This window comes from Dreissena polymorpha, chromosome 2 (assembly GCF_020536995.1).
Source record: "Dreissena polymorpha isolate Duluth1 chromosome 2, UMN_Dpol_1.0, whole genome shotgun sequence".
NCBI lineage: Eukaryota > Metazoa > Mollusca > Bivalvia > Myida > Dreissenidae > Dreissena > Dreissena polymorpha.
In genome coordinates, this window is record NC_068356.1 from 113,798,275 (window position 1) to 113,824,155 (window position 25,881).

The 25,881-nt window shown below is 35.7% G+C and overlaps 1 protein-coding gene across 2 annotated transcripts; it reads right to left on the minus strand.

Annotated features, from left to right (window-relative positions):
• Nucleotides 1-3,388: 3,388 nt before the first annotated feature.
• LOC127868569 (DNA excision repair protein ERCC-1-like) lies at nt 3,389-24,735 on the minus strand. 2 transcript variants are annotated; one of them, XM_052410445.1, is made up of 11 exons: nt 24,590-24,735; nt 21,775-21,925; nt 17,831-17,924; nt 15,462-15,519; nt 15,103-15,206; nt 14,131-14,230; nt 13,586-13,662; nt 12,009-12,108; nt 8,315-8,386; nt 6,935-7,003; nt 3,389-5,035 (listed from the first exon to the last, which is right to left on the minus strand). In XM_052410445.1, exons 1-11 carry the CDS (start codon nt 24,638-24,640, stop codon nt 4,976-4,978), a joined length of 936 nt encoding a protein of 311 aa, XP_052266405.1. In that variant the 5' UTR covers nt 24,641-24,735; the 3' UTR covers nt 3,389-4,975. The 2 variants fall into 2 exon arrangements, with proteins under 2 accessions (XP_052266405.1, XP_052266406.1); XM_052410446.1 differs by lacking the exon at nt 8,315-8,386.
• Nucleotides 24,736-25,881: the final 1,146 nt, after the last annotated feature.

Below are 25,881 nucleotides of genomic sequence, written 5' to 3' on the forward strand. Positions count from 1 at the left end.
GGCAAAATGACCCTTAAGTTTGTGTATCACTGTTTCACTTCTCATATTGTTCAGCAAACTACATTCAAAATGTCTGCTGTATAGATCAACTATTACAATATAGTTGCAATCATTCCAGTGAAATATGTCAGTGGCGATAACCTGCCATGGTCCTTCAGGAATTTGATTTGGAATCATAGGTTCCTTTGTGTTACTGTTTCTGCGCTCTAGACAAATAGGACAAATGAAAACTCTATCTTTGACGTCTTTTGTCATATTCGGCCAAAACATAGCACTTCGTGCCCGTTGTGTGCATTTCTCAACTCCTAGGTGGTAGTCATGTATTTTATCCAACATAAACTGCCTGAGTTCCTCTGGAATGATGACATTGCTTCCCTTAAGCAATAAACCATCAATGAATGCCAATTCATCTCTAAAATTCCAATATGGTAACAAACATTTTGGACATTCCTGTCTTTTATCAGGCCAACCATTTAGAATGGTTTGTTTAAGTGACTGCATTTCAGAGTTAGATTCAATTTTGCTCTTTATCAGTTGGATTTTCTGATCACTTACAGAAATGTTTTTCATAATCGCATGAACATATGAGTCCATGTCTTGACAAACGTCAGTCTGTTCGCCGGGCAAGAAATTGCGACTTAGCGTATCTGCCACTGGAATCTGTTTTCAAAGTAAATGCACTATTTCATAGTGCATAGTCATATTTGGTCAATTGCAATAGCATTTTCTGCAATCTTGGCGCAGCTGCTATCAAACTTTTCCGTGTTATGCTAACAAGTGGTTTGTGGTCACTTTGGACTACTATGTGTCGTCCGTATGTCATTTGATGAAACTTCGTCATGCCAAATAACACAGCAAAGAGCTCTTTTGTGATTTGCGCATAGTTTCGCTCTTTCTCCGTCAATGCTTTTGAGGCAAACAGGTTTGTCGTTTTGCAGTAAAACGCAACCAAGTCCATTTTGTGATGCGTCAACTTGCAACACAACATCAACTTTTGCATCAAAATACGAGAGTATTTGTCCTGGGTTTTGAGTGATAACTCATTTTATTTTGTTTAAGGCAGTTTCATGCTCCGGGTCCCACCGGAAAATACTGTCCTTTTTTAACAATTGTCTCAGTGGACTAGTCATTTCAGCAAGATTTGGTGCAAATCTTTGCAAATAGTTTACCATTCCAAGTATTGTCTCAAGATCAGAATTTGACTGTGGAGATGGCATTTCTTGAATTGCCCTTACTCTTGAAGGATCAATTTTCAGTTCATTTTCTGTCAGTACGTGACCAAAGAAAGGCATTTCTGTCTGTCCGACTTCAGTTTTGACAGCATTGAGTTTAAGACCAATCTGTCGCCACCTGTCCATCAATATATCGAGTTTTTTTGCTCATGTTCTAGTCTGTTACTTCCAAAACAAACAATATCATCAACAATGACCTTGATGCCCTGTTAACCTTCAAGACATTCGTCCATTTTCCGAACAAAAATATCCTGTGCGCAGTTTATCCCATATGGTAGTCTGAGATACCTATATCTCCCAAATGGAGTATAAAACACTGTCAAGAAAGATGACTTTTTGTTGAATTTTACGGTCCAGTAGCCTGTACGTGCATCAAATTTTGAAAACACTTTAGCGTCAGTCAGGTCAGGCAAAAAGTCGTCAATTGATATTGATGGATAGTGTGGTCTCATTATAGCGTCATTGAGGTCTTTTGGGTCAATACACACCCGCAAAGCACCACTGGGCTTTTCAACAGTGACCATACTGTTGACCTATTCGGACGGCTCAGTAACTTTGGTTATGACACTATCCTTAACCATTCTGTTTAACTCTCTTTTGAGTCTGTCTTCGATTGCTACAGGAGCACGTCTAGGTGGGCGAATAACTGGAACAGCATTGGGTTTTATGCAAATGTCAGATTCCCCCGGGAGAGTTCCTAGACCAGTAATTACATCAGAGTATTTAGATACAACCGTGTCTTTTGTGTAGAAATGTTTATGTTCGATTCCTGACACAAATTTGATTAGATTCATATACATGCATGTGTCTAAACTTAATATGGGACTGGAGGGGCTGTCTACAATGTAAAAATCCTGATATGACTTTTTACAATCGTAGCTACATTGAAGACGAATCGTGCCTTGAATCTTAAGTGATGTTCCATCGTAAGCTGATAGCTTGATGTGAGTGTTTTTAGGTGGACCGTTTATCCCTAACAATGCAAATTTACGTTATGGAATGATATTGACCTGTGCACCGGAATCAATTTTAAACATTAGTTTTGTTTCTTTTGGACCAACATTCAGTTTAACATGAGCTTGATTCTTTTGCTTATCATAAATGACCGAATTGATAAAGTATTGATCATGCGTATCACTTTGATCTGAGTCAGAAAAGTCATTTACCTCATTAACTCTGGCTTTATGTTAAGCTCTGGTGCTGTTGTTTTTAATCTTCTTGAAACACACTGACGCAAAATGGTTCATCTTGTGGCAATAATTGCAGTTCTTTCCCTGTGCCAAGCAAAGTTCTCTTGTAGGATGCTTGCTACCACCACAGTTTGCACATTTTCCCCTGTTTTCGTTGTTCGGCTTATCATGTCCCTTCCATTTCGGCTTTAATCTGGTTCTTGTAGACCGTTTTGCTCCACTGGTACTGGCGACAGCATGGATACCACTATTGTCCATCGACTTCACCTGGCTTTTCGTCAACTCATATGTCCTGGCGATGTCCAAACATTTTTGAAGTGTTAGATCATTTCCTTTACTGATCATTCTTTCGCGGAGTTTTTGCGAACGGATTCCAAATAAAATATGGTCGCGTATCATTTCATCTATTATTCCAGCAGGGTAATCACAGTCCTTTATTAATAATCGCAAATCTGTAGTAAATTGTTCGAATGTTTCTCCATTCTTATGCATTCTTGTCTTGAAAACATATCTGGAGTAAATTTTGTTCGATTTTGGTTCGCAATATATTGTTCAAATTGTTCAAAATGATGTTTCAAGTCTTTCTGCTGGTCATTTGTTAGTGTCCATGTACTGTAAATTGAACGACCCTTTTCGCCGACCCACAGCATTAAATAATTACATTTGGTTTCTTCGTCTTTTCCTTTTAATGGACCTTTGAACATGAAATCACAGTGCGATCTGAACGATTTAAATGCTTGGTGTAAGTCCGGATTGTCCCAGTCCATCATGGGTGTTTGGCCTATATTATGTCCGCTATCCATCTTTTTAAAATGAGCAGAATGTCACAATTAGCACACATCAATAAAATCCTGGAACTTTATGATTGTATTAAAATTAAAATTCCATTGGTTTTATCCGAAGTTTTTTTAACTTCTGACACCATGTTGTAGTCTAGCCGGTGTTATTAATATAACGTAAGGCGTATATGGCTACATGTTTATTCATTCATACCCAAGCTACAAGTGTACAACAAACTATTAAGCATAGTCATATAAACACAAGATTAACAGTAGAGAAGATGATTATGACAAGGATGACGATGATGATGATTTTGATGAAAGACATGATATCAGAAGTTTACAAGACAAGGCTTTTGAGCTATTAATGTGTCAGCTTTAAATGGCAACAGAATTGAATATAGGAAATAAAAATATGTACTAGTATGCTTCTTGTATTTATTTGCCCTTACTCTGAGAGTCGCTGCGCGTTGAAACAAGAGGGAACCCTAGTTTGGGTGAGGGTCACCAAAAGTTGAAAGTAGGGTTCCCTCCGGGTACCCAGTCAAAAAAGTTTGTGTCAAGGCCTGTAATGTCAAGAAAAATAAAACTTTCTTGTGACTTTGACGGACATACGAACATCGGGACCCAATGTTATTTTCTTCAGAAACTGTGTTGCATACTTTTTTTTCTAAATAAAGAATATATATGGGTGGGTGGGAAATGGGATTATTGATGCAAGTACCTGTGGTTCAGTCCCCATGTTCATTATAAAGAGACGTAAAGTAATACTTCTTGGACATTTTCGGGATGTTGATTTTTATCTATAAAAATATTACAGGATATGCATTTTAATAAATACGCATATTTATTAAACCTACCCAAAACTTTTTAACAGACCGAAAGTTATCGATGGTGACACCTCTGCATCATCTGCAAAAACTCATTATTATTTTGAATTTCGTATCACATAATATGGGCATTATGTCAACAATGGTGTTCTGAAGATTATATTTTCTAATTGAAATTGTGCCTGCTCCGTTTTAATTAAGTTGATTTTAAAATATGCTAAATTTGTCTCGTTGATGTTAATGTCCGCCATTTCGGAAATGCAATATGAAAATCATTTGTTAAATACTCACCGATTGGCTAATAGCGTGTGGTATTGGCTGCAATAGCCAATGAAAATCGCTGACTCTTTACAATTCGAGTTGACACAACGAAACAACCCGTATTACAAACAAATTTTGAACAACACTTTCAGCAATGTGCGCAATATTTTTATAATTTTGGATAAAATACTAGGTCGGCGGGTGAAATGTTAATAAAAAAAATCGAAAGTGACTTATTTTTATTTGTATTTGTCGAAAAGTAGGGTCGGTCGCTCCCGTAAAACAGATAATAAAAATGCTGGCCTAAAACTCGTTATATCCAATGATGCATGCATCTTCTTTTATCAACCGATTTCTTTTAAATGACACAAATTCAATATCGTGCACATACTGAAGTCTGTATTGTTTTAAGCATTTATACATTCTAAGAACGTCACTGCTACATTTACCATTTACATAATTGGATAAATTATGTGCATGTTTTTCGTTCCAAATTAAAAATGTTTAGCATTTTCGCTTCACAGCGTGCAATTGTTAAATCATAACACTCGAGTCAATCGCATGGTCCTCAAGCACTTCATGCCTACTTTGATTGTCCTGCCAAAGGCAGATGTCTATGAATGACGTCATGTCCGGTAGGTATCACAGTTTGCGACGCTTTGAAGCAGTTGGTAAACAAGGTGTTAGGAGGTTTTATGCGATCTACGGAACGGTTCGTGGAATACATCGTGAAGGCGCTGTGCCTAAAAGATACAACATAGAGAATTATAGGTTAGTGTTGATTATACATAAGGTTTATAATGCGAGGCCTAGAAAACAAAAAGCACGAGCCATGGTGAGTGCTTTTTCGTTTTCGTGCCGAGAATGATATACCTGATCAACGTGTATAATCAACACTACTCTATTATTCTAGTTATCCAACTTTTTATTCAGTAAACCTTTTATTTAAAGTGATATTATGGGCATTTTGCACTTTTGAATTGAGCTGAAAAGAATTAACAGGTCAAAAGAGTTAGTTAAAATGTGGTTACTGATCAATTATCTGCAACTCATCTTGCTACCAGTTGTTTATAAAAATATATTTTATATTCGATATTCTTACGTGACCCACCCAGTCCTGTAAGTCGATATCATCCGTAAAACAAAATTGTGTATTTGTGTCGTATGAACAAATCTGCACTAAAACTAAATTTAGGTTCAAATCGTACATGCATGATCAGTTGTCAAACGAAAGTACTGTTGATATTCAAATGCATTATTTTTCTCTTTCCGGTATATTGTTTTAGTATGGTGATGCTGCATTAACAAATATAGGTGTATATGAAGTGAAAACACCAAAAATAAACAACGGTTGCGATAGACACATATAAACTGTTAGATGCCCATAATATCACTTTAAACAAAATTAATTAACCGGATAATTTTGCTGGATTAATAACGTTATTTTGTCGAAAAAATGACATCATTTCGTCCCGTGGTTTATAGCAGAAATTTAATAAACGGGGCTTTAATCACCCGAATTCGCTGTAAAAGTGGGATAAATAACTTTTCGCAAATCAGTCACGCCCCCTGAAGTTTAAATGCACTATTAGAATTGACAATGATTGTGTTACGCAAAATTATTCAGTATTTAAAATTCGCAGCGGCTCTGGATGAAAACTGAAGGATTTAGAAACGGGAAAGAAAGAGATCAATCCAAACGTTGGCAAAGAGATAAAAGCCGCCGTTTTCTAATGAATGCAGAATAATATCATACTTTTTTTGTTTACTACATATAGGTTGTAATAATCTTCTAAGTATGGTTAAAATTAGTATACCAAAGATCTATCAATAAACAAAGGTCTTTAATGATAGACATTTGCTCACACTGTCACAGTATTGACTTATGAGCCACGTCCTAGGAAAATAAGCTATATGCACGTGCGTAAAAAGTTGTCGCAGATTGGTCAGTGGAGTCCACACAGGCTAATCAGGGACTGGTTATTTATAGATCTTTGAAATTACTTAACAAAATAAAGGTTCGGTAAACACACGGTGATTAAGAGCGTTAATAAAATAGTGCAATGGTCCATAAGAAGCGGACATAGCATTCTGTGAGTCTTGAAAAAAAACAACGGAAATTGCATTGTGCAAGTGTCTTGAAAACAAGCAAATTTTTTGAATTGACATTCCTCGCCAATTTACAAATTGTTTGACAGCGTGCGGACGGACTGAATGATAGACAGAAAGACAGACAGACGGACAACGCTAATTCTATATCCCTCCGCCTTTGACGTTTGATAAAAAGGAAATTGCATTCTTTAAGTGGCTTTAACATGTGACATAAGAAAGAATTCACAACACATACATGTTCCGTATGACAAACGAAGAAAGTACTGTCTTTTTAACCGAGTTATGCCTAGCGTCTAGAAAAAACGCCTTGGCAAACTGCCAAGAAATGTAAGAAATATTCTAAATATAGAAATAAGTATACTAGACATCCCTAAGTTTGGAAAAAAATTTGATCCAATTTAGAAGAATGGGAGAGTCAACTAGGAATAAATGGATTTATTTAAACATTTTGTAAAAATTTAAAATGTTTCATGAAGTAATAGATCTCTACAACCATATACACTATTATTCAGACTACATCCGGTTTATACTTTCTGTGGTCCAAATCCTGCGCAGAGTGACAGATCTTCCTTGCTAGCCTTGATTATGCCCTCCATGGACTGTAAAACACACCCAGACAAATCTAAGTTATGTCCCGTGTCACAATTTGTTTAACCTAAGTTTTGCTTGTCAAATAATTGTGTGTTCTATTGAACCATTTTTAGTTTACCATATGCCACAGGTCTTTTAGCATTGCGGGCGTTTGTATTTTTATTATTAGTATATAGCCTTATAATGCAAAAGGAAGCTAGCAACTGGATGCCCTATTCAGTCTTCCTCTACGTAATTTATCCATGAGAAATACATTTCCAGGTTCAATTAAATTTGTTGAAAATGAACAAATTATCATGCCAGTTTTATATTTCATTCTCACTTCGTGTATCACACATATGGTGATACAAAATTTCAATATTTGACAGCTGTTGAGTTACAATTAACATTTATTAAGCAAACAAAGTCGTTTGAAACCTAAAAAGCCGTACTGTAATATATCAACAACCAAGAGATATGTTCGTCAGAAACACAATGCCCCTATTGCGCCACTTTGAAAAAAAAACATTAAAAAAAATTGACCTTTGACCTTGAAGGATAACCTTGACCTTGAACTTCCACCACTCAAAATGTGCAGCTTTATGAGAAAGCCTCTTTGAATTATTTTTTTTACCTTGAAGGATAACCTTGACCTTGAAGGATGACCTTGAACTTGAACTTCCACCGCTCAAAATGTGCAGCTTGATGAGCACGCCGCTTTGATTTTTTAAAATTATTTTTTGACCTTTGACCTTGAAGAATGACCTTAAACTTCCACCACTCAAAATGTGCAGCTTCATGAGATACACATGCATGCCAAATATCAAGTTGCTGTCAATATTGAAAAAGTTATGGCCAATGTTAAAGTTTTCTGTCAGACAGACGCCATATATTTGACATTTGACCTAGAAGGATGACCTTGACCTTCACCTTTCACCACTCAAAATGTTCAGCTCCATTAGGTTTACATGAATGCCAAATATCAAGTTGCTATCTTCAATATTAAAAAAGTTATGGCAAATGTTAAAGTTTTCGGACGGACAGACGCCATAACTTTGACATTTGACATTGAAGGATCACCTTGACCTTTCACCACTCAAAATGTGCAGCTCCATGAGATACACATGCATGCCAAATATCAAGTTGCTATCTTCAATAGTGAAAAAGTTATGGCCAATGTTAAAGTTTTTTCGGACGGACAGACAGACTGACTGACATACTGACGGACAGTTAAACTGCTATATGCCACCCTACCGGGGGCATACAAATTATGATGAACATTTGGCAAATTATAAACACCAATCATGAGCCATAGCAATGTTTAAGAGAGAAGCATTTACCTTAAAAGCAGTCAGCAGAGTCATGGCGTCAGTCTTGTTCACTGATTTCACAACAGTTAAGCATTCAGTCAACTAAAACAGCCACATATAAATAATTGAGCCGTGCAGTTTGCACAGGCTAATCAAGGAGGACACTTTCCACCTAAACTGGATTTTTGCTAAGAAGAGGCCTTCTATACACAAACAAATCATAAAAGCGGAATGTGTAAACTCTGATTAGCCTGTGCAGAATGCACAGGCTAATCAGGGACAACTTTTTTTTTTAAAACCTATTTAATTAAGCTCGAGTGCATAACAAGCCTAAGTCCATTTTTCCTTGGTGTCTATGGGGAAGATCTAAAGAACGCTCCCACAGTGGGGATTGAACCCATGACCTCCCGATCGCTGGGCGGACACCATATCCACTACACCACGGCGATCTTATTTACAACTATTTACATCCATGCATTAACTCCCTTTTCACAGAGCACGGCCCAATTGTTTGACGATATCTTATCTGGAAACTCAAACAAGAGCTGTCAGAAGACAGCACGCTCGACTTTTCGAGTGCTTGACAGTATAAGGTAAGCCATCATGGGGAAATTGTTCATATCCAATAAGGTCAAGGTAATATAGTCATATTCAAAGTGGAAGAGAGGACCATAATTGAAACATATTGATCGCTTATGTTTTAAAGAAGTTGTACTTTATAGACGATTCTGAGTCCACAATCTATTTAACATTTGTGAAGACATAAAACAAACTAATAAGATTTCATTTCAAGTTTGATCGCAATAGCTTGGGTGAGATGGTTGGACAGCCCTTCAAACATAAATAAATATTTATTATATTTTTTACCATGTTTAAAAAAAATTCTTCTTTTTGAGTGGAGGGTAGGGGGGGGGGGGGGGGGTGGAGAGGGGGTATAATGTGGGTGTGTGGTCATTTATTAGATGATCTTTCAATAAAAGCAATATGTCAAGGTGGGGAGTGGGGAATGTTTTGAGTGGAGTCCATTGTGGTATGTCAGGTATTAAAGTGTTGTTTTGTCAAAGTATGAATCAAATCTGATGATAAATAAAGAAGTAATGGCAATTTAAGCAAAATTTTTCAAAAATAAACTAAAAAAATAAATATTTGTGCTTTTTTACCATGTTTAAACAAGATGTGTTTGTGAAACACAATGTCCCCCTATATGATGCTTGACCTTGAAGGATGACCTTGACCCTTCAAAACTCAAAATGTGCAGCTCCGTGAGATACACATGCATTTCAAATATAAAATTGCTAGCTTCAATATTGCAGAAGTGACATTACATGAGCAATTTTGACCCACATATTTGACCTTGAAGGATGACCTTTACCTTTCATCACTCAAAATGTGCAGCTCCATGAGATACACATGCATGCCAAATATCAAGTTGCTATCTTCAATATTGAAAAATTATTCATAAAATAAGCGATTTGGGCCACATATATTTGACCTCTGACCTTGAAGGATGACCTTGACCTTTCACCACTCAAAATGTGCAGCTCCATGAGATACACATGCTTGCCAAATATGAAATTGCTATCTTCAATATTGCAAAAGTATTCATGAAACAAGGGCTGTTTGTAAAACATGCATGCCCCCCATATCGGCTGTCCGTTGTAGTGGCAGCCATTGTGTGAATACGATTTTTGTCACTGTGACCTTGACCTTTGACCTAGTGACCTGAAAATCAATAGGGGTCATCTGCGGGTCACGATCAATGTACCTATGAAGTTTCATGTTCCTAGGCAAAAGCGTTCTTGAGTTATCACCCGAAAATCATTTTACTATTTGGGGTTACCGTGACCTTGACCTTGTGACCTCAAAATCAACAGGGGTCATCTGCAAGTCATGATCAATCTACCTATGAAGTTTCATGATCCTAGGCGTATGCGTTCTTGAGTTATCATCCGAAAACCATTTTACTATTTCAGGTCACCGTGACCTTGACCTTTGACCTAGTGACCTCAAAATCAATAGGGGTCATCTGCGAGTCATGATCAATCTACCCATGAAGTTTCATGATCCTAGGTGTATGCGTTCTTGAGTTATCATCCGGATACCATTTTACTATTTCGGGTCACCGTGACCTTGACCTTTGACCTAGTGACCTCAAAATCAATAGGGGTCATCTGCAAGTCATGATCAATCTACCCATGAAGTTTCATGATCCTAGGCGTATGCCTTCTTGAGTTATCATTCAAAAACCATTTTACTATTTCTGGTCACCGTGACCTTGACCTTTGACCTAGTGACCTCAAAATCAATAGGGGTCATCTGCGAGTCATGATCAATGTACCTATGAAGTTTCATGATCCTAGGCCCAAGCGTTCTTGAGTTATCGTCTGACAACCACCTGGTGGACCGACCGACAGACCGACCGACCGACATGAGCAAAGCAATATACCCCCTCTTCTTCGAAGGGGGGCATAATAAGCGATTTGGGCCACATATATTTGACCTCTGACCTTGAAGGATGACCTTGACCTTTCACCATTCAAAATGTGCAGCTCCATGAGATACACATGCATGCCAAATATCAAGTTGCTATCTTTAAAATTGCAAAAGTATTTATAAAATGAGCGATTTTGGCCACATATTTTTGACCTCTGACCTTGAAGAATGACCTTGACCTTTCACCACTCAATATGTGCAGCTTCATGAGATACATATGCATGCCAAATATGAAGTTGCTATCTTCAATACAGCAAAAGTTATTGCAAAATGTTAAAGTTGGCGCAAACCAACCAACCAACAGACCAACAAACAGACAGGGCAAAAACATATGTCCCCCACTACTATAGTGGGGGACATAAAAAAAACAATATTTGTGTGTGAGTGCGGGGGGGGGGGGTGGACAGGGGGAATAATGTGGGGTGTGGTCATTTATTAGATGCTATTTCAAATATAAGATATAAGGAAAAACAAAGGGAAAAAAATATGGTTTTTTTTGGGGGGGGGGGCAGGGGGGGGGACTCTGGGGTGGGGCATGGGGGCTGGTTTGATTAAGTCCATTGTGGTATGTCAGGTAAGTGTTGTTTTGTCAAAGTATGAATCAATTCTGACCTTAAATAAAGAAGTAATGGCAATTTTAGCAAAATTTATTTATTTGACCTTAAGATTCAAGGTCATTCAAAGGTCAAGGTCTAATTCAACTTGCCACGTACAGTACCCTCATGAAAGTAAGAAAGTATTTAAAGTTTGAAAGCAATAGCCTTCATACTTTAGAAGTAAAGTGCACCTAAACAAAAAAGTTAACAAAATATTCAAAGTTACTAAGTCAAAAAAGGGCCATAATTCTGTCAAAATGACAACCAGAGTTATGCAACTTGTCCTGTGCAGTCCCTGTATGATAGTTTGCAAGTGTTCCAAGTCTGAAAGCAATAGCTATGATACTTTAGGAGTAAAATCGACCAAAACACAAAACTTAACAAAATTTTCTATTTTCGTGAAATGAAATGATGTGCATAATCTCCATATTGCCATCTGTCCATGTTTAAAGTGTCATCAAAAAATATGAAGAACTTTAAAAGTTATCGCAGGATACAGAAAAGTATGACCGACTGACAGACTCACGGACACACAGAGCGCAAACCATAAGTCCCCTCCGTTTACACCGGTAGGGGACTAAAAAGTGTTCACACCCATAACTTCATAATATTACAATATGAAAATAAATGCATACCTTTGACACAATACTTGCATCTGTTTTCTCCATGAGGGCATCAGCTGGTTTGTTTTCGTACACTTTGTAGGCCTCCAGATACCTGCCTGCCTCCTCCGCACTTAATCAATACAATGCAACACTCAGTTATCCCATTTATGCCTAGTGGACTCTCCCATCCTTCAAAATTGGATCAATTTATTTTCAAAATTAGGGATGTCTAGTATATTTATTTCTATATTTGGAATATTTCTTACAGCAATTCCTTCACGAAAACAGCGTAGACCCAGATGAGACGCCACATCATGCAGCGTCTCATCTGGGTCTACGCTGTTTGCCAAGGCAATTTTTCTAGACGCTAGGCATAAATGGGTTAATAAACTAGACCTCGTATGAGACGCATCATTCATAAATGGTTCTTATACCATATGCAGCCAGCAAAGATCCAGACCAGCCTGCGCATTTGCACAGACTTGTCATCAGTTACCCCATTTTCTGTAAAGTCACCAAAGGTTTTGTAGTCTTAAAAAAGTCTGTCCTGTTAGGGTGGAGGTTGATGCATGTGATTCTCACCTATGCCAGCTGGGTTCAATCCCTATTTCTGGCAGCATGTTGTTCGGTCGATTGCCCAAATACCAAACAGGTGGGGTCTCCTCCGTTCCTTTGCGTGGTTTGGTTTCCCACCACAGCAAATGACCAGGCCAAAATTAACCCTTTGCATGCTGGAAAATTTGTTGTCTGCTAAAATGTTGTCTGCTGAATTTCTTAAATTAGCATTTTCTTCAATTTTTTTCCAAACAATACTATCAGAATAGCAAACAGTTTGGATCCTGATGAGACGCCACAATCTGTGGTATCTCATCTGGATCCAAACTGTTTGCAAAGGCCTTCAAAATTCGATTCCAGCACTGAAAGAGTTAAATATCTTTTAGTAAAAGCCCAAACCTGGGAATCAAAGGGATTATTCAAACTCCTCATCAACATTCCTGAATCTTGTTATTTAATTAGGTAGGAGTGCCAGGACACACTTTGGGTTCTCACAAAATGCAACCTCAGGTGCAGAAGGACCGCATTAACTTTGAAACAAATACATAGTCTCATAAGTCCAAAGGGTAGCCCCAGACTGTGCAAATGTGCAGCCTGATCAGGAGCTTTGTTGGCCACATATGGTATCTTTATCGTCTGACAAGAATGGCTAAATACAGATACAATAAGAGCAATTATGCTCTCTTTTCATGGATTTTTACACTTCCCTTAAAATTTATACCAACAAAGCTTGTGTTTGCAGAAACTGACAAGAACACTGTCGCTGATGCTTATAAAATATGATGCTAAGATGCAGTCTTAGATTAGCTGGGAAATATGGAGGGGAATTATCAATATCTTTGACAAAAATGCGGCCATCACTGACAATAATTGTAGTAACATAAGGTACCGATAGCGCCATTACATGTAGATAATAACAGTCTCAGTTTTTTCTTCATTTGATATATTTTACTTCAAAACTGTTTCTCAATTTCAGTATTTTCCATGACTTATTAAACTACTACATTGATTATTATTTTCCATGACTTATTTTAAACTTCTACATTGATTACCTGAATGCTAATAGCATGGTCACATTTGCAAGTATACACATTTTGGCTAATTCCTTCAATAGATGGTGCGCCTCTTTCTGTGTAAACATAAAGAAAAAACTTGATGACAATGTTTCTTATGCAAATATAGGTAAGCATCTTATTGATTACAATGGATTTAAAGACTATAAGGGAGATAATTAATTACCAGTACCATATTTTGCTATTTATGACGCCGCAATTTTTGGCAATAAAATTCTATTATACAAAATTAAGAGCATGTTATTAATGCAAACAGCAATGTAGGACCATATTTTGTGTGTGTGTTAACTTTGGTATTTTTTTTGTTTTAATACCAGGTATTTAGTGTCAAGCTCAATGATATTTTCTCAAAAAAAGCATTTTAATAATCTTTCAATAATATCTTACTGTACTTTTGGTGAGATATTGATTTTAATTTAAATTCATCACTTTCGTTAGCAAAAATTTAAATAAATTACTTCTAATATTGCGCGTACAGGTATATCCAAAAATACAAATATTAAGGAACAGCTTATGCATCTCACCACATCCACCTGTACCAGTAGGACACGCAGGTCATAACCTTTGCCCAGCTCTTTCAATCGCCCATGTACATAATCAGGATGGAGCTGATGATAGCGCAAACTGAACAAGGGACAAAATTGTCACAAAACCAGGTTTTCATTGTGAAAAAAAAATCTGATAAAGGGAGACAACTCAAACTGAACTTTTGAAATGAACAAACAAAATTAACCCCCTTTGTAAGTTTGTTTTAAAATAAATCTATTTTTAGTCGTGGCGACCTTGACATTGGAGATATTGACGTGATTCTTTCGTGCGACACACCGTCCCATAATGGTGAACAAATGTGCCAAATGATTTTAAAATCTCATAATGAATGACATAGTAATAGCCCAGACAAGCTCATTTATGGCTATTTTTTACCTTTGAACTCAAAGTGTGACCTTGACCTTGGAGATATTGACGTAATTTTTTCGCGCGACACACCGTCTAATGATGGTTAACAAATGTGCCAAATGATTTTAAAATCTCACAACGAACGACAAAGTTATGGCCCGGACAAGCTTGTTCCGCCCGCCCGCCAGCCAGCCAGCCAGCCCGCCCGCATTCGCCAATCTAATAACCAGTTTTTTCCTTCGGAAAACCTGGTTAAAAATATGTGAGAACCTTGTCATAAAATACATTTTTTTTAATTCATCCTAAGGAAAGGAAAATGATAAAACTTGTTTTTTTTTAACATCAAGATATTAGAAACTGAGATTTCTTGAACAAATAGATTAAGCTTACTATTCTTTAAACAGTAAAACATACAAAATTGCAAGTTTACTGGAAAAACACACTACTTGTATATAAAACAAACCATAAAGGGTTTGGCAATATCCGAAGAAGGTACACATGTAATATTACATGGGAAATATCAGATAATTAGGCACTTTTAACCAAGATGTTTTGCGTAAAAAGGGGCAGATAACTGGCAATAATGTTTTAAGACTAACCTTAGAAAGAGCGCACAATGCGTTTTCCCCATCACAAAGTCTGGGATGATGGATGTGTATTGCCATGGAATGTTGCGAATATGCTTTAGAACAGGATTACCTCTCTGAAAGTCGTGCAATACAAAAAAGGCTGTTTTCATTTTTGGAACTATGCTTTATATATAAGCTTAATACCTGCATGGCCACCAAAACACATCTCAACTTATATTGTTGTATATGTATGTGTGATTTGCCATAGTTAAGCTTTTAAGAATAACTTGACTGATGCTTAATTTGGTTATTTTACCATTATGCAACATGTTTATTCATTATATTGACAATAAAAGGTTTTGGTTTACTTGCACCACTTGATTACCTACCTGGCGAAAGTTCACCAGAATTGTATTTGATGGGGCTGTGTTGGATGTGGATGCAGGTCTGAAACATGTTGACAACTAATCAAGCTTTTAATACATATAATACAGTTTATTTAACCCTTTCCCACTTAGAAGCAAAGTGAAAATGGCTATGTGCAAACAGCATAAAACCAGAACAGCTTGCGAGTAACTCGCAGTCTGTTCAGGTTTTATGCTGTTTGCTGTTCATCAGTATCTACTGTTTGGAGATGAAGCCTTAAAAACTTGAATCTAGTAAGAAAGATCTTAAATTAAATATAACTTTCTAATGGACTGCAAATGCGTAAAAATATGTATCAAAGTGGTAAAGGGTAAAAGGGCACTAAATGCTAAAGTTTAACAAGCAGGGTTAACTTGATAGTACAGCTTAAATTAAAAACTTAATAGGTAAACTTGAATTTACCGGTAATAGTTGAGAGTTCGATTTAAATAATTTAAAGTTTTTCATAAAGATAAGTGTTTATTATTTAATTGTTATCCAGTACAAACCTAATATCATGTATATAAAATTTAATCCAGGGCTTTTTGCCCTATCTCGCAGGTCCCAATAAAGTCCTGAACGCAATCCTTATCTTGCTTTATGTACCCAATCACACAACAAAAAAAACATTTGATAATGCTCTTCATGCTCTATCAGCCATGCAGAGGTTGCTAGTTTTGTTTTAACCCATTGATTTAAGCTCCATTGCATCAAAAGCCAAAAACTTAATGGGAAACTTATGAGTACGTTTTCTGGGTAGATCAAGCACTCAGCGTGTATTGGGGAATTCTTAAGAGCACCCTCCAAGTGAGACCAAACCTGTGACCTGCCGGTGGTTAGACCACACCATATCCAGGATACACCACCATGAACATGCATTATTCATGTACAGTTTAACCCTTTACCACTTAGATACATATTTTGACACATGTGTGGTCCCTAAGAAAGGGAAATTTAATTAAATACCTTTCTTACTAGATTCAAGTTGTAAAGACTCCCTTTCCAAACCTAATATACTGATGAGAAGCCAACAGCCACTTCCACTGGTTTATGAAAAAGGTTGCAAAAGCCACTTTCACTTCGCTTATGGAAACAGTAAATTGATTGATGTCAATTTCAATTTCAATTTGGTAATCCTGTTACAACATTAACCTAATCTACAAATTTATAAATTAAATAAATTATTTAAAACTAAAGATCCAAATTGAAAAAGAAATAACCCTCAACAACGATACACTTCATATTTTAGAACAAAAATGGAAACACATAAACTTTCATAATCCAGTCCAGTTGTCTTCTACCCCACTCTACGCAACTCATCTATAGTATTGATTATTGCATTTAAAAATAACAACATATACCACAGGCAACCAAAGCAAAAAAAACAACAGTATATACTAGCATATCATGTATGATATGTGTTTGACATTATTACTGCTGTATTATATCACTTTTGTTCTTGCTCATGCACATATTTGCATTGAATGTTTTATATTGAATAAAAAAACAAAAAACTAACCAACAAATTTGCCCGAACTGGGTATTCACATTGAATGACTGTTGAACTTCACATGTCTTTACTAATTACTGTGTACTTCAAAGATTACATTGCTTATTTAATTTAAAATATGAAATAAAGGTTATACTATGTTTGGTTAAGAGAAAAAAATGAATTAATAACTAAAAGTATAAGAATACAATTCATACATTGGTTTATACTTGTAAACAGGTAAGTATTAACATATTTATTTATTGACATCATCTTGTGCATTTAAATTGCATTTGCATGTTTTTTTCTTTTTTTATTTGTTAACCCTTTACCACTAAAATACATATTTTGAAGCGATTGAAGTCCTTTAAAAAGTTAAATTTAATTAAATACCTTTCTTACTAGATTCAAGTTTTAAAGGATTCCTTTCCAAACCTTAGATACTGATGAGAAGCAAACAGTATAAAACCTGAACTAGTTTCATGCTGTTTGCACATTGCCATTTTCACTTTGCTTATAAGTGGGAAAGGGTTAAAACAAGTCATCTAAATACTCAAAGAACTCACCATAAATTATATTGAGGATAGAATCCGATAGATACAAGTAAACTGTGACTCTCGATAGCCAAAATAACTATTTATTTCATGGTAAATACAAGGTCAATACAAAGTAATTTATTCATTTTTTCAGAATTCAGAAGTTTTCACATATGGATATTAAACTGATGTTCCTTAAATTGAGTTTCAGGAAGCGATGCAAATTTCTTAAATGTTGAATGTGGCATGTTCCCAACACGGTGAAAAATGCCTTTTAATATAATTATTGTTATAAACCAAATTAATTAATCATGAATTGTGTACTAACCCTTGTTGCTGTCTCAAGTCTCTTGAATCATCAACTTCTGTTGGTTGGTTCTTAGGGGGATCGTTGTTATCACTAGATGTTGGTTTCTCAAAACCTTAAATTTGTTGGATATTTAATCATTAATGTATGATTAAAATTCAAAAATATGTAGAGCTGACTAAATAAAGTTTCTCAATAGTATTGGTTGACAGACATGATGATAACAGCATCATTATGTAAGAATGAAAATGTGAAACATGTATGGGTTTCAACTAGGCATCTGCCACAGACACCTATATCTCCACATGTTTGAACATAGAAAATCAACAATATATTCTATTGTAGACAACAAACAAAAGGCCATAATTCAGCCAGCCATAAGTCCTTTCTTTACAATCTATCACACATTTAGGCCACTCAACTGTGAAAGTTTGAGCAATATCCAATCTTAAATGAGAGAAGACTCCAAAACAAAAATATATTTTTCTTCACAAAAATAAAATTCAAATGTGAAAGTTTGAGCAAGATCCAACAAGTGTTGAGTTGAAAACACCAGCATCACTCAGATGACTTCATATTCTATATAGTGTAAAATAATGCAAAGGGCTCCAATTCTGCTAAAAATCACCAAAGCCAAATTGCTTTGTTAGCAATCATTACGGTCATTTCATGTGGAAATTTAAATCTGATCAATGTCCCCAAGTAATTAACCCTTTGCATGCTGGGAAATTTGTCATCTGGTAAAATGTCTTCTTCCAAATTTCTAAAATTAGCATTTTCTTCATTTTTTTTTCAAAAACCACTATCAGAATAGCAAACAGTTTAGATCAAGATCAGAAGCCACGTTTTGTGGCGTCTGATCTTGATCCAAACTGTTTGCAAAGGCCTTTAAAATTCGGTACCCGCGCTAAAAGGGTTAAAGAGGAATTCAAATAACAAGCTTCAGTATGCTCAGTATTCATAATTATGTTCTGACAAACAAGTGCAGTGCTTGATTCCCTCTATTTGGTGTGAGCATAAAAATAATAATTAATAAATACTCAACTGTCTTTTATGATATATATTTTAGTTTTTTGAAAATTCAATAAAAGAGTAAAAATCCAACATGTAAGAATGCTTAAGATTTGCCCATAAAACCATGTACATTTCACTCTTTTTTGAATGACAAATGTTAATTTCTGACACACATAACTTTAAATATGTTCTGACTTTGTGCCATATTAAAGGGGCCTTTTCACAATTTTGGCATTTTTTAACTTATTCATTAAATGCTTTATATCGATAAATGTAAACATTGGATCGTAAAAGCTCCAGTAAAAAATCAAGAATAAAATTAAAAAAAGGAAAAGAATATTGCCCGGACCAGGTTTCGAACCAGTGACCCCTGGAGTCCTGCCAGAGTCCTGAAGTAAAAACGCCTTAGCCTACTGAGCTATTCCGCCGAGTACATATACATGAAGTATTTTATACCTTATATAAGCAATCTTTGTAGTTTCACAAAATTTAACGACAAAAACAGAACTCTCCAAATTATTCAATCGTTTCGCGTTGCAGCGCTTTATAATTTTTAGGTTTTTAAATCGTCAAAAGATGCATATAATGGCTATATAAGACCATGGTAAATGTTCAGTATTACTGTTTCCTCATAAATATCATAACTAAAACGAAAATTTGCGAATCTGAAACAACTTTTTTCAATTTTGTCAATTTACCAAAGCGTGAAAAGATCCCTTTAAGTTAGTGCACAACCGACATAGAAAAAATCTGTATTTAACAGTTGATAGACAGTCACTCTTCAATAAGGCTTTTCAAGTTTTAAAAGCAGCACAAAACAAAATAATCAGCATCATTGAATAGATGGGAACTTTTTACATAGTATATTTTTGACAGAATATTATATGCTTAATTCCAAATGAGTTGTGGGTAATTTTCATAAAAGATGTTACATCACAAATATTTTTTAAATATATGACCATGAAACATGATAAACATAATAATTAATGATTTACCTTTGGTTATTATATTTGTTGCTTTTTTTCAAATGTTTATTGTCTGTAAACATCTAAATAATATATTGTGTTGATTGTGGCAAACCCCAATCTTGAAAATAGAGGTTTTTCTTGAGTTATGGTTTCTTATTGGCTGTCCAACTTTCAAGATTTGCATGCTATAGATATCCTTAAAACTGACATTGCAGGCGAGGTTATTTCATGTGAAACAAGAGCTGTCAGAGGACAGCGTGCTCGACTATTCAAGTGCTTGACAGTATAACGTAAGCCATGATGGGGAAATTGTTCATATTCAATAATTCATTAGACAATCTTTCAAAAATAAAAAAAGGAAAAAAAAAATATTTCTTTTTTTTTGAGGGGGGGTAGGGGGGTTGAGAGGGGGGTATAATGTGGGGTGTGGTCATTTATTAGACGATCTTTCAAAAATAAAAAAAAGGAAAAAAAAACAATTTTTTTTGGGGGGTAGGGGTGTTGAGAGGGGGTATAATGTGGGGTGTGGTCATTTATTAGATGATCTTTCAAAAATAAAAAAAGGAAAAAAAAAAATTTTTTTTGGGGGGGGGGGGGCAGGGATTCTGGGTTGGGGCGTGGGGTTACTGTTTGCCTGGAATCCATTGTGGTATTCAGGTAAGTGTTGTTTTGTCAAAGTATTAATAAAATCTGATCATAAATAAAGAAGTTATGGCAATTTAAGCAAAATGTTCAATTATCTAAGTATAAAAGGGGCCAAAAGTATGCAAAATATGAAAGCAATATGTCAAGGGACATAGGAAATATTTGGAGTAGTACGCGAACTTTAACATAGATTAATCAATAATATGCATATTCTAAGTATAAAGGGGCAATAATTCTGAAAAAAATGCTTGATACAGTTGTCTGCTCTTGTTTATAGGTTGGGGTCATGATTGTTAACAAGTATGCAAAATATGAAAGCAATATGTCAAGGGACATTGAAAATATTTGGGGTAGTACGCAAACTTTAACATTTGCACGCAAACGCCAATGTAGCGGATACGGGAACGGCAACACCGACGCTGGGGTGAGTATAGGATAGCTCCACTATATATATTTCATATATAACAGTCGAGCTAAAAATGTCAAGAGACCATGTAGTATGGAAAATACTCATAAATAAACAATTTTGTGTTACTTAGAAACGCTATAATATGAATAATACATAAGAGAGGAAATATTTTATAAGAACTTACAGTTTTGTATACATGTAAATTACAATATTAACCTGTTTTCCTCGCATTTTTAGCAGCCAAACGATGGTGACTGAGTCAAAAAAAATTTCTGTCATGACTGCATCATTTGCTAATATTCTAACAAGAGATTTCACACAATCTCTATACTCACGACTCAAAAAGAACCAATGACTCAACAATAACCTACCATACTTCCACTATTTTTTACAAACTAAGTGATAAAGTGCCAAATCATAAACATCCAAATGGAATCCATTTGTAAATCCATAATATTTTTGCTGTATGAAATGGTTATTTCTATTTTTACAAACAAAAAACTTGTCTTCTTTTTGTTCTCAAGGAAAACAAAATTTGCTGATGCCTTTTTAATGAGTGCAAAATAGTTATACTTTGTATGTATATATTAAGTAAGTACTCTAAAAAAAGTGCATTAAAACTTTCTGTAACATCATGATCTATGTGACTCACAGTGTTTAAATTAAGATATATAATCATGGTTGATATGTTTGGCCGGTTAAACAAATTAATGTTTTGGTGGTCTAGTGTTCTTTCATGCTGACCTTTTTTTGAAGGTAATCCTCCATTGTCGGCATTGACATATCTATCAGAAAATCAGACTGCCACATATAAATCTAGAAACATGCTATAACTAAAAAGCCTTAGAGAAATCACCTTATTTTTCCTCTGGAATAATAATTATGTAAATGGTAATGAAACATTAATACAATCTATTTCAAATATTTACCAATTGGAACTGTTGTTTTGCTAGTCTGAGCCTTTGAAGGCAATACTGATGCAGCCACAGTTGGTGCTGATGACACTTTAACACTTTCACTTTTGTCAGTTGGATCTTCTTTTTTACGTTTATATGACTGAAATAAGCTTCCCTGCTTAATCTGAAATAAGAAAGTTCTATTCAATAAGCTGCAAGTACTTGTAGTTGCAATAAAACAACTCCTAGCTATTGACCCTCTGGCTTGCTGGGATTTGCAACTGATAACGGCTTTGATTGTTCATGTTAACTTGGCACCTGAAGGCACTTTAATTGGTAATTTTAGCACATAAACAATTTTCTGGCATAAATAAACACAAAGAGATCATTAATATGTCACAAATGCACTAATAAAAAAAAACTTATGTGACAAATCTGCCATAAATTTTCAGACCAATTCCGGGACATTGAGCTCAATTTTCCGGGATATTTGCAGATTTTCCAGGACATGTATACATATAGCGATATATATATAGACATATATGCATTTCTGGTACGCATTTTTTTCACATCGTAAATTGAGTACATTACTAATAAATATGTTGTTAGCATCTAAAACGATTTTATGCATCATTGATTATCACAGGCATTTCATTAATCTTTTCCAAGTGTATGATCTCTATTGTTAATTCAATCTTCATTTGCCATGTTTGCCGAGTCACAATGAATTTTTTTTAAAGTCCGCCATCTTGTTGAAATGATGTAAGAGACAGGTGAGTAAAATCGCATATAATATATCCGCCTAATAGGCGATTCGCGTTTTGTTTAATAAGTATACGTTACAGTAATTGTTTCAATAATTAATAATCTTAAAGACGAAAAAGATTCACATTGTCTGTGTGTTTTGTATAAATTTAATCTCGTGTTAAAATAAATGTTTTGATATAAGTGAATTGTGCATGAAATGCACAATTTCCACGAGGACAACATCGATGTTTTCATCAAAAGTCTCCTTAGTAACTGTCCGCGATTTTATCGTAGAGGAGTAAACAATACGGACCGATAAGTGTGCTTGGTATATCAATTTAGCCACTGAAACTATAGATTGATATTGACACTGGGTTATTCACGCATGACTAATTCACAACCGCACAAATCTTCAGATGTGTGAACAACTCCTTTGCCCTAACGCAGAGGGAAATTATAATCCCGCAAGGGATAGAAAGTATAGATAGATAGAATTTTTCCCTTCTAAGTAAAGTACCCGTAAAAGGTACTTTCCCAATTTAAGAAAAACTACAAAAATCCCAATAACTGTCTGAAAATTTCCCCAAAGAAAGGCACATTCCGTCAATTTCGTTCCAAAAGTGCATTATCTGCAAGTTTACAAACAAGAGCACCGCATAGCGGGTGCCAACGCTTGGCTGCGCAAGCTTGCCAGAATTTTTTTTTTTTTAGAGGTCACAGTGACCTTGACCTTTAACTTAGTGACCCAAAATTGGGTGTGGTGTGTAGAACTCATTAAGGTGCATCTATTATGAAGTTTCAAAGTTGAAGCTGGAATCACTTTGATTTTAGAGCCAATGTTAAGGTTTTAGCATGACCCCTACGGAGGACAGCAGACGACGAGCTTGGTATGACAATACCTCGGGTTTTCTCCGCAAACAGCCGAGCTAATAAAATGAGCACGTACACTGAACATTTCAAGCCAAATGAAAGAAAATCAATATTTGAGTTGATATTTGCGTTTGATACCAAGCAATTAAAAAAAATATAATTCCCAATTAGAAGTTTTCACGACACAAATTTTCCCAATTTCAGTTATTTTCGTGCTAATTTTTCCCAATTGGTATGGTACAGGTACTTTTCCCACTTGGGGAAGAAAAATCGCTGACGTAGTTTATTAAAGCCAATTAACAACCACATTAAACAATGCCGCCTTTTCGGTTTGACTGCGAACGTGAAACAATCGATATGATAACAGGACCCCTGTTAATTGATGGAATTTGACACGTAGCGTAGTCACCTATTCGGGTAGGCATTGCCATGGAGACGCTGCGGATTAGTGGGAACACAGATTTGAGGTGCAGTTAAGCCTAAGATAAGGCACAAGTATATATATATGGACTTTGTCAAATCCAGGACATTTGACAGATTTTTGGGACTGCAGGACACTTTCTTCATTTCAAAGACAATCCCGGACAATCCGGGACATATGGCATGTCTGTATGTGATATGGTGTGCTCGCAAAATGATATTAATTAACAGTTTTGAAAATGTCAACAGTTTATGAAAATGTGTTAGTTTTTGCAATTACAACACAAAGTATTATGAATTGAAAAATATGCTTTTAACTATGTCCAGAATCCTCACCGAGATCGATCTCGTATCTCATCAACCAATTTTAATTCATTGACTATCTGGAACCTCCGAAAAATAATTCTTATTGTCAAGTCAAAAACTTGGGCTTTTTGTTTTTCAAACATGTTTTTGTGTTGAGTATTTCTCTACAAATGACTCGCACATTGATCATGTCAATGGTGACAGAATTTGTGTTTGTTAAGAATGATGTACTAGGTTGATTGAACTTCATTTTATAGACTTAAGTGAGAAATATTTTTTTACTTGTAGATGACTTTATCAAGAGGCTTTGTCAGGAAAAATTCTAAGCTTTACGTATATTCTCATAAAAGCTCAGAGTATTCAAGAAGAACTAATATATGTTCTTGTAAAATATTGGATACCCGAAACTGTTTGTCCAAATTCATGTATTTATACAAATCAATCACTCAATCGTAAAACAAGGATTTCGAAAACAAATACATCTCATTTGATATACAAAACTAACATTGTCAGCTTCATTTCCAGAACCAACTTTCTCTGACGGTATTTTGAACATTTTTCATCGCAAATTAAAGTCCTTTGTTGTTCTCGGCAAACCTTAGCACTGACTAATTCATAACCAGGGGAAGAAACTCTAAAATATAATAATAATAAGCATGGTTAGATACCACTAAATTTAATGTGATTATGGGTGCTACCTAATTTAGGGGCAAAAGGTTTTTAAGTTTTTTTGATAACTATGTATTTTTAATAAATATTGGACATGATTGTGTTCAAAATATTATAATTGTTGCAATAATTAAGTAATGCATAAAAAATCAATCTTAAAACGAGTTACATGTTCCAAGATCTAGCATCTTATAATGTGTGTGTGTGTGTGTGTGTTTGAGATTTATTTTCAGGTCGTCCAGCGTCTTCGCGACTACAGATGTATCGACCTGCCCCTGTGACCCTTCAGGGGAGAAAATTAGGTCATATTATACATCAGAGCACGATGGCCAATGAGACCTTAATGTGTCTAGATGCTCTAGAGAGAGAGAGCGCACGTTCTTATTCCTGTTCATATTGCTTATGGTTACAGATGGTAATTATATGTATAAGTGCCTTTTGGTCAGGAGGGAATAGATCTGGGATGTCAATGCTGATCATCCCTCTTATTCGATCTGACCCTCATAGTGACAAGGGTACTACGTGCAGGTTAGCAATACAAAGGTTACAATTCAACGTCAAACGTAACAAGGCACAGGCATGCAAGGAAAACAAATTACACTACACTACAAGAAAACTTTACCTACGCTACAGTAGGGGAAACAACAACAACAAATACCGTCACCATTCTCTTATTTATTTTTTATTTTTATTTTTGTCATGTTGGGTATGTCATGTCAACGGAGCCAGAGTGCACGGACGAGAGATATCTCTCCAGGCGCGCCCTCTAGCCCAGCCGACACGCTCTACTCAACATGTTTAAGTCTTGTACATATGGGAAAACCATGTTTACTACTCACATTTAATTACAACAATATTTACACCTATAGGGGTTGCACTGTGGGTAAATTTGCCCACGTGCGAACTTACTGCGTCTTCCGATCCTGCGTGGAAGTATGTTGTCTGTGTGCTTTTCCCCTACCTTCGTCGTCGTTGCTGATTACAGCTTAAGAGAAGGAAAACGAGGGTCTCGCGGAACCCTGGGTTTTGTTACCTAGAGCGCTATTTGGTTGTAAAAGAAGGATTAGAGCTTATCCATAGTGGTCGAAAAAGGCCGAGTGGCATGTGTTAAGGGGAACGTACCCTCCC